General features: G+C 42.7%; 1 protein-coding gene across 2 annotated transcripts; it reads left to right on the plus strand.

Annotated features, from left to right (window-relative positions):
- Nucleotides 1-3263: 3263 nt before the first annotated feature.
- LOC125514993 (50S ribosomal protein L4-like) lies at nt 3264-8272 on the plus strand. Of its 2 annotated transcripts, XR_007286740.1 has the most exons (8): nt 3264-3519; nt 4430-4547; nt 5562-5710; nt 5886-5993; nt 6097-6216; nt 7015-7188; nt 7304-7928; nt 8087-8272. XR_007286740.1 is itself a non-coding variant. In XM_048680401.1 (7 exons), the coding sequence occupies exons 1-7, from the start codon at nt 3421-3423 to the stop codon at nt 7403-7405; spliced, it is 870 nt and encodes a 289-aa protein (XP_048536358.1). In that variant the 5' UTR covers nt 3264-3420; the 3' UTR covers nt 7406-8272. The 2 variants fall into 2 exon arrangements, 1 of the variants encoding a protein (XP_048536358.1); XM_048680401.1 differs by having other exon boundaries at nt 7304-8272.
- Nucleotides 8273-9651: the final 1379 nt, after the last annotated feature.

Below are 9651 nucleotides of genomic sequence, written 5' to 3' on the forward strand. Positions count from 1 at the left end.
TATTTATAGGCTATAGCTCAAAAGGCAGAAAGTACATGGCCCAAGAGTGCTTGGCGTGCCGGCCTGTTTAGGTAAGCGGTCATGCCCGAAATAACTAATTAAAGAGTATTCCTTTCAAAGATCACTCCCACCTTCTCAGGTTGCGACAAATGACGCACTACACCCACGCCATTTATCGTAATCTAAGAGTTTTCTCTTTTTTCGTACGTCCTTTATTCAAAATATTTTATCTCTTAAACCGTGCGTCCAAATTTTAAACCGTTTTTTCATCATTGGATTCCTCGCATCGAGAACTTCAAAATTAGATTTCATGTTGATAGGTTTAACAAACTTTTTTTCATGAAAAAAGATGAATGAAAAACCTAACTGGGAGCATATATTTTTCCTTTCTGAAAGAGGCACGGCCGCACCTCTCGCGGAAGGAAAACCGTGCCACTCGCGAAAAAACCAAAAAACGCATTTTTTCCGTTTCCGAGAGGCATGCCCGTGCCTCTCGCAAAAGCACAATCGTGTCTCTCGCGGAAGTAAAAGCTTGCTTCTCGCGATGGGAAAAAACAGAAAACATGTTTTATTTGAGTTTTCGAGAGGCATGATCACGAAACTATGCCTCTTGCGGAAAAAAAAATACAGAAAACGCGTTTTTTCGTTTCCAACAGGCATGGCCATGTCTCTCGCGAAAGCACAACCATGCCCCTTACGGAATCAAAACCGTGCTTCTCGTGAAAGAAAAAAAAACAAAAAACACATTTTTGTCCTATTTCCGATAGGCTCGCGAAAGCACAACCATGCCTCTCGTAGAAGCAAAACCACTCCTCTCGCAGAAAAAAACACTAAAAACATGTTTTTTCATATTTTTCCTAGATTTTTAAAATATTTATAGGCTATAGCTCAACAGGCAGAAAGTACATGGCCCAAGAGTGCTTGGCGTGCCGGCCTGTTTAGGTAAGCGGTCATGCCCGAAATAACTAATTAAGGAGTATTCCTTTCAAAGATCACTCCCACCTTCTCAGGTTGCGACAAATGACGCACTACACCCACGCCATTTATCGTAATCTGAGAGTTTTCTCTTTTTTCGTACGTCCTTTATTCAAAATATTTTATCTCTTAAACCGTGCGTCCAAATTTTAAACCGTTTTTTCATCATTGGATTCCTCGCATCGAGAACTTCAAAATTAGATTTCATGTTGATAGGTTTAACAAACTTTTTTATGAAAAAAGATGAATGAAAAACCTAACTGGGAGCATATATTTGTCCTTTCTGAAAGAGGCACGGCCGCACCTCTCGCGGAAGGAAAACCGTGCCACTCGCGAAAAAACCAAAAAACGCATTTTTTCCGTTTTCGAGAGGCACGCCCGTGCCTCTCGCAAAAGTACAATTGTGTCTCTCGCGGAAGTAAAAGCTTGCTTCTCGCGATGGGAAAAAACAGAAAACATGTTTTATTTGCGTTTTCGAGAGGCATGATCACGAAACTATGCCTCTTGCGGAAGAAAAAAAATACAGAAAACGCGTTTTTTCGTTTCCAACAGGCATGGCCATGTCTCTCGCGAAAGCACAACCATGCCCCTTACGGAATCAAAACCGTGCTTCTCGTGAAAGAAAAAAAAAACAAAAAACACATTTTTATCCTGTTTCCGATAGGCTCGCGAAAGCACAACCATGCCTCTCGTAGAAGCAAAACCACTCCTCTCGCAGAAAAAAACACTAAAAACATGTTTTTTCATGTTTCCGAAAAGCATGGTCGTGCCTCTTGCGAAAGCAAAACTGTGCCTCCCGCGAAAGCAAAATCGTGCCTCTCGCAGAAGAAAAAAAACATATTTTATGCATAAATTTTTTTGGATTCTTTTTCAAAAATTAAGGAAGACCAGTGAAAAAGTAAAAAAGTTGAAAAAAAGAAAAACCATTTAAAAAGCCGAAAACACGAGCGAAAAAAATTAAAAAATTAAAAGGGAACGACCAGAGTATGACACGTGGCGGCGGGCCGGCGGTTGAGCGCGTGTCAAGTGATGGTTAGGAGGCTCCCGAAGTGTGACACGTGGCGGTGGGCCGGCGGTTAAGAGCATGTCAAGTGATGATTAGGAGGCTCCCGAAGAAGCGCTCGCCAACTAGCTATTCTCGGCCGTGCCTGGGCTGATAGGTGCAGCATGTGGGCTGGCACGGCATGACCCGTTTACTCATTGTGTCCATGTGGGTCGTGCCGTGAAAGACGAGACCTCCTATGTGACGCTCTTTGCTACATAGGCGTTGACAGAGATTCGAACACGCGATGCTTGGCTACGCAGCATGACTTCTTGCCAACTAGGCTAGCTGTCGTAGCTGATGAAATGGCTAGCATCAAACTTAAAGAACAAATAAGCTGCGCAGATCCGAATTAGTCTAAGAATTTCGGAAGCAATATTTTTTTAAAAACGGAATGTTGTGTGAAAAGCAAAAACTTAATAAATTTGTGAACAACTTTTAAAAAGCTATAAAATTTTCGAAAAACAAGAACATTTTTTGAAAATCTTGAACAGTTTTTTTGCAACCAGAACATTTTTACAAATTTCAGAACAAAATTTGGAAAGGTGAACATATTTTCAAATTCCTGAACAAAATTTTCAAACACTATTTTTTAAAACCTTGTGAACAATTTTTAAAACTGGAACATTTTTTCAAACTTCTGGAAAATGAAAACATGAACAATTTTTAAAACTGGAACATTTTTTGAAACTTCTGAAAAATGAAAACATGAACAATTTTTAAAACAGAAACGTCTAAAAAATGTGAAATTTTTTGAACAAAAACATTCAGAATAATTTTTTAATGCCGGAACAATTTTTGGAAAAAGCAAACATTTTTTGAATTTTGAACAATTTTTTTGAACACGAACATTTTTTGAAATTTGGAACTTTTTTAGAAACACGAACAAATTTTGGACTTTCTGAACAATTTTCGAAAGAAACAAAAAAAGGAAAAAAACGGAAACCGAAAAAGAAGAAGAAAACGAAACAGAAAAACAGAGACAAGAAAAACGAAAAAACCCAAGAAGTAACAGGAAAAACGGTAAAAACAAGAAAAAACGGTTCAGGGAACCTTCTAGAGGCTTCCCAAAACCGGATGTCTAGCTCTGGTTTAATGGGCCGGCCCATTGCTAGCGATGCGGGGTATTGCCTGTGCGTTCTGTCGACATTTTGACGCAATGAGCGGCGCATAGGATTTTCCGTGAAAGACACGATTAGCACGGGCGGGCTCGTTTGGCCTGTTGATCTAAAAAAACACGCAGCCCAGCCAGGCAGAGCCGAGCCCGACCCGTCAACCCTTTCCCCTCCAGAACCCTCCTGCTCCATCCTCTCTCCCTCCCCGTCAGCCGCCGCCGCCGCCGCCGCCGCGAAAACCACCAGCCTAGCCTTGCTGGAGCCGGGCGGAGAGGACGCGGCCAGCCGATGCAAGCCCTCGCACGTGCCGCGTCCCTCCTGCGCCGAGCCGTGGCCTGCCCGCCTCAGCTCGGCGCCGCCGGCCGCGACACCCCGCTCCTCGCCAAGGTCTGGCTCTTGAACCCCATCCTCCCCATTTCTGTCACGTTGGTTCTCCTTGGGGCTGGTGCGACGTGCTCCGCCAGTTGGAATACGTGAGACCGCATTTCGCTTGCTGGATATGTAGGGTTTACGACGGTTTTAGAAACCATGGATTTGGGCGCGTCCGTCGGGATGGTACCAAGATCCCATCAGCCAGTCAGGATTTGTGGAGCAATTGACACTGATTTTTTGGGGGTTTGGGTCATATTCCTGATATTTGGGAAGAAGAAATCGCATATGCTGCTATCTACTCTTAAGAAATTAGTAGTTTCAGGGATTTTTCTTCTTACTTCTCATTCACAACCTGAGAGGCATAGATAACTGAACAGCTTCCATGAGTATAGTGGCAGAACAGTAGAGTTAAATGGCTAAACAGACTGCCTGTTTTAACTGAACTAAAATCAACAGTAATTAAGACATGATGCTAAATAACAGCTGCCGTTGGATATGGCTGCCAGGCTTGTGTGGCATTGGATAACTGAGCTTGTCCCTCGTTTGTTTGGTGCCTATAGATGTATGTGCTAAAACTGCCCCTCGTTATAGGACCTGACAGATAACCAGATGCTACTCTGTGAACAGATTTTTGTGGTGGATTTTATGCTTGGTCGCTTCTAGTTTGGAAATGTAGCATTTGATTGAGTGTGATTGGGTTTAGGTATCAGCTTGCTCAGGTACTTTCAGATCCAGATTGCAATCATTAACAAATATGGGCTTGCTCAAGTTCTGTCTCAGTGAGGATTAGCAAATAGCAACAATGTGCTATGTTCAAAAGTTTATTTTCTGTATCTTGTTATGTATTAACTATTAAGTGTCTTGGCTATATTTCATGGCATCTGATTCTTGTTCTGCCTTCTCAGTTAGCTTTCATCATTTGCAGATTTTGCCAAATGTCTACTCCAATGGGTATTCTACTCTTATGGCTCCAGCAAATGAAGTGCTGATTCCACCGGAACTTCTATCTAGCAAGACTGTCTGGACACCAGACCGAGAGCTTGGTGTGTTTCTGGTGTTTCTTATCCATCTGCTGCTATCACAATGCTGTTTCTCTTGAGTTAGATAAAAACAACACTTTTTATAGGCAATTTTTGATTCAAGGCTTTGGTGCTACATTAAAGCCGAACCTGTTTTATGGTGTCCACTTTAAGCATTAGTAGACCAAAACTACCATGTAGCTCACAGCGATGAATGTGTTTTGGGTTGCTGGCGGCACTTCCGAAGGAATGATTACTCTTGATCAGAAGAAGGCGTTTAGGGAGGCCACCACCGTCTTTGTAGGAGCCGTTCTGAGTGTGATCGGAGACAACTTAGTTGATGCATATCTCCATATGTGGGTTGCCAAGAACTTGTGGGATGCGCTCAAGGAAAAATCTGGTGGTACTAATGCTGGGAGCGTGTTGTATTGCCATGGAGTAGTTCCATGACTGCAGCATGGTTGAAAACTGTCCTGTGCTGGATGAGGCACATGAGATAAAAGTACATCGCTAAGGAGCTTGAAGGCAACCCGCATAAGGAGATATGCATCATCTAACTTGTCTCCGATCACACTCAAAATGGCTCTAAGAAAGGTGGTGCTGGCCTCCCTAAATGCCTTCTGATCAGGAGGAATCGTTCTTTCGGGAGTGCCACCAGTGACCCAGAACACATTCATCGCTGTGAGCCACAAGGTAGTTTTGGTCTGCCAACGCTTAAAGTGGACACCTGTAATCAGGTTCAGTTTTAATGTAGCAACAAAGCCTTGAATCGAAAAATTCACTATAAAAATTAGGTTTTTGAATTAATGGATAAAGTGGCACCTTATGCTCTGTTTTTATCTAACCAGCATATATTTCTTAGTTGACTCTGCGCTCTTACTTTGATTGAAAATCTAGCTTCGCTGAACAAGATTTTCTATAATGGGACGGAACTTGATTTCACTTTTTATCTAGTTTCAATTGTATCATAATTGGCTAATGAAAGCTATATATGTGATCTTCACATTATGCTGAGTTGTAAGTAATATTCTATTACAGGGCAGTATGAGGACCTAGTAGCTAGAGTAACAAACTTCCATAATGAGGACAAGGGATTCATGGTTTTGGATGGTGATGTTTTTGACGTTCCAATTAGGAAGGATATTGTTCACAGGGTAGTAAGGTGGCAGCTTGCTAAAAGGCAACAGGTGCACACTATGATCACTCTTGTTCTGTTGATTGTCTTCCGTTTACAAGCTCGCAAATCATGTGATCTACTGTATAATATGTTTGTGTAATATCAGTTACTTTCTGAAGTTTAGATTTTTAAGTTCTATCCTTCTAATGCACCTTCTGATAATTGCATGCACCTGTCTTTCACAGGGGACACACTCAACTAAAACTATCAGTGAAGTGAGCGGCACAGGAAGAAAGCCTTATAAGCAAAAGGGAACAGGAAGAGCACGTCATGGAACATTGCGTGGTTGTCAGGTTATACTAACATTCCTCCATTCATATAAATGGTATCGAATAGGCTCTGGAGATATCTTATCTTCTTTGGGCTCCAACTAAACTCAGATTCAAACTGAAACAGTTTCGAGGAGGTGCAACTATGCATGGTCCGAAACCACGAAGCCATGCATTCAAGTTGCAGAAGAAAGTACGACGTCTGGGACTTAAGATAGCTTTGTCTGCTAGAACAGCTGAGGGGAAGGTATCTGCTACCTTACTAATTCATTGTGTATATTCCTGGATGTTCTTGTGTGTAGTTAGCTCCTGCCTTGTCCCAAGATAACAATTTGTGCTACGAAATGAATTCTGTATCGAATAAAGAACCTTGTTTAGTAGTATGCTTCAGGCCACAGTAATGATCATGTCTCTTATTGCTAGAACTATGCAAGAATTGCTGTGCTGTTGCACAAGCTGTTGATCAGCATGCTACTATGAGACGCCTGAGGAACTGTTTTGCTATGTTTACACTTTCTATGTCCCTTCACTATATTTTGTACTCCCTCTGATCTAAAAAAATATGTCATGGTTTTAGTTCAAATTTGAACTAAAACACTTATTTTGGATCGGAGGGTGTACTTCATAGATCCTTCCTGAAATTCAGAGAACAGACCACTTACCTAGTTCTAATGGAGCATGGACTAATTGTACTTTTTGATCAATACTGTTTGTAGAATGGTTTCTATGACTGCCTTGTCTTCTTAGACTGTTTACTTAATCTTATTAGGGTTGTTGCATATGAGATGTAACATTCAGCTGTTATTGTTTCCACGGCTTCTTGAAAGGGTGAAAGCTACTGAAATCTATTAAGCAATGTGTAAATAAATTTGTTTATGCAATGTTTTTTTTTCTTCTGGTGCTGCTCCCAAAAGTACTTGACCATCTGTTATCCTGAAAGCAAATATATGTATACAAGAGCCAGTCTGGATCTCTCCATTTGAACCATTTTTCACAGTAAATACATATATGCATGTAAAGTTCACTTGACCATGTTTTATTGTAGCTCTGCATCTTTGAGGACTTAGAAGTCCCTAGCCACAAGACGAAAAACATCGTGCAGTACATAAAGCAGATGGATGATACGAAGAAGATTTTGTTGGTGGATGGAGGCGACATTGATAAGAAGTTAAAGCTGGCTACTCAAAATCTTCACTATGTGAATGTCATTCCTTCGATTGTAAGTGTCTGGGTACCTCAGCAGCTTAACAATGACGAATAGTCACATTGTAGTTTTCCCAGCAGATATTTTGACCCAAGAAGATCGTGCTGATGTTTCACATCCTCAAATGCAGGGCCTCAATGTCTACAGCATCCTGCAGCATGACACCCTGGTGATGACTCGGGACGCCATCAACAGAATCGTTGAGCGGATGCACACCCCCATCAGCCGCTAGCAAGCAGGGCTTCAAAGAACCTTGCTATACATACTGCACCTTTTATCCGATTTTGGTACAACAGCTTTGATCAAGCTGCTCGTGAGTAGGCCAAAGTGCAGCCCAACCTTTTGATTATCTGTTTGGAATTCATAGCACTAACTGTCGGTATGTGTAGTGGTTCCGGGCTCAAATGCCAGTGTTTTATTGCAGACGTGATTTAATCCCCTATAAGCTACCAGGCTCCCAGTTCACTCTGCTGGTGGAAGCAGGTGCATTTTTCTACCGAGCTAGTTGTTGCGGCAACCTGAAATTCTGCTGAATGTAATGTGTCAAAGTAGGGAACCAATGGGTTGTACTGAGGCATGCCCACCCTAGGTTATTCAATAAATCATTTTTGTTTGGAAAACAGGAGATTTTATTCCTGTGATTTACAATCAGTTGACCGCTATTGACGGATTCTCTTTCTGCCAATCTATCATACCGTCTGATTGATGGATGAATGAAGTTGTGAAGTCATAAAGAACGCTGCAACTTAAGCATGGTTCGTTATCCCTCATTTCTTCTGGCAAATACAAAACAGAAACATTGGTGTGATTGGAAGCAATTTTAGTTTCTGCATTTATATCCCTGCTCTTGCATCCCTTTTGTTTTTTGTTTTTGCTAAGCATCAGGTGTCTGTTTTTTTTGGGTGACTGACAGGGGTCAACACTGGTGAGGCCGAGCTGTGTGTGAAATGAAGATGAACAATGACGGCGTAGGAGCGGCAGAGGTTGTGTGGGAAATGAAGATGAACAATGACGATGCAATCCTGGCTGTTGTATTGTGATTTCATGGAAAAAAAATGACTAATGTTTTTTTTAGTTAATATATACTTCCTTCGTCCCATAGTACTTGTTAAAATGAAACTATCTAACGTATTTTAATGCTACACACATCGGTTTGAGACAACTAATATGAGACAGATAAAGTAATAAACTTACAAAGAGGTGGTCCCTGTTAACTTGTCGCCCAAGGCGGCAAGGCCAGCGTGCCTGACTTTCAGGGCGTTCGGTTCCTCTCTTCCATATTAGATACATGTAATTAGTGTAACACAAGATTCAATTAAGGGAAACATTTTCCTCTCCAGGTTGGTATCAGACACTAGGCGTTGTCGCCATGGCCGAGAATGAAGCCTGCCCCTCCGCTGCCACCAGCCCCGCCTCCTCGCCGGCAGCTTTCTCCGCCATGGCCTCCGCCGCTGGCATCGACACCCACGATGGTTCCTCTCAATTCATTTTCAGCACAAAACCCCTGCCTCCTCAGCGACAATTCTCAATTCACCCCTCTGTTCTCCTTTGTCCCGCTGCCCCCAACATCGACACCTCCCACTCGTCACCCCGTGTTTAGTGACCACATCACAAACCATTTTAAATTTCTCCTGTACCCTACAACTACGACAACCAACCCCAACACCACCTAAGGCGAGATTGACTACCACGTCACTCTCTGGATGTACGCCATTCTTGCAGATCCTCTCATTGATCATGTCATCGGAGCCACCACCTCCTACGCCCTCTGGAAGAAGATATCAGAGTACTTCCTGGCCAATCGGCCTGCCCAGTACAGGATGCTCAAGTGGCAATATCGGAACCTCAAGCAGGGAGACCTACCGGTCGCCGAATATGCTCGTCGCATGAAGCTCCTCATGGATGGCCTTGCTAACATGGACTCCCCCGTCACAGAGGTGGATCTAACCATGTAGTTCTTGCATGGCCTTGACAAGTGCCTCGACACTGATACGTCTCCGTGGTATCTACTTTTCCAAACACTTTTACTCTTGTTTTGGACTCTAATTTGCATGATTTGAATGAAACTAACCCGGAATGACGCTGTTTTCAGCAGAACTATCATGGTGTTGATTTTATGCAGAAATAGAAGTTCTCGGAATTGGATGATTTTTTTAGAGATTTTTAATGGAATATATAAAAAATACTGGAGCCAAGATCCACAGGAGGGGAGCCACCAGTGGCCCACGAGCCACCACGGTGCGGCTACCCCTTGGGCGCACCCTGGTGCCTCATGGGGCCCACGTGGCTCCGCCGACCCTAAACTCAAGTCTATAAATTCCTAATCCGTGAGAAAAAATTAAGAAAGAAAGTTTCATCGCGTTTCACAATACGAAGCTGCCGCCACCTCCTGTTCTTCATCAGGAGCCCAGATCTGGAGTCCGTTCGGGGCTCCAGAGAGGGGGATCCTTCGTCATCGTCATCATCAACCATCCTTCA

Source organism: Triticum urartu, chromosome 6 (genome assembly GCF_003073215.2).
Source record: "Triticum urartu cultivar G1812 chromosome 6, Tu2.1, whole genome shotgun sequence".
Classification (NCBI taxonomy): domain Eukaryota; kingdom Viridiplantae; phylum Streptophyta; class Magnoliopsida; order Poales; family Poaceae; genus Triticum; species Triticum urartu.

Bases quoted from the DNA above. Each gene is read 5' to 3' on its own strand.
- LOC125514993 (XM_048680401.1), top strand. From the start codon at position 3,421: ATGCAAGCCCTCGCACGTGCCGCGTCCCTCCTGCGCCGAGCCGTGGCC. The intron at 5,994-6,096 runs GTTATACTAACA...AAACTGAAACAG, and splicing joins GAACATTGCGTGGTTGTCAG to TTTCGAGGAGGTGCAACTAT. The intron at 6,217-7,014 runs GTATCTGCTACC...GTTTTATTGTAG, and splicing joins CTAGAACAGCTGAGGGGAAG to CTCTGCATCTTTGAGGACTT.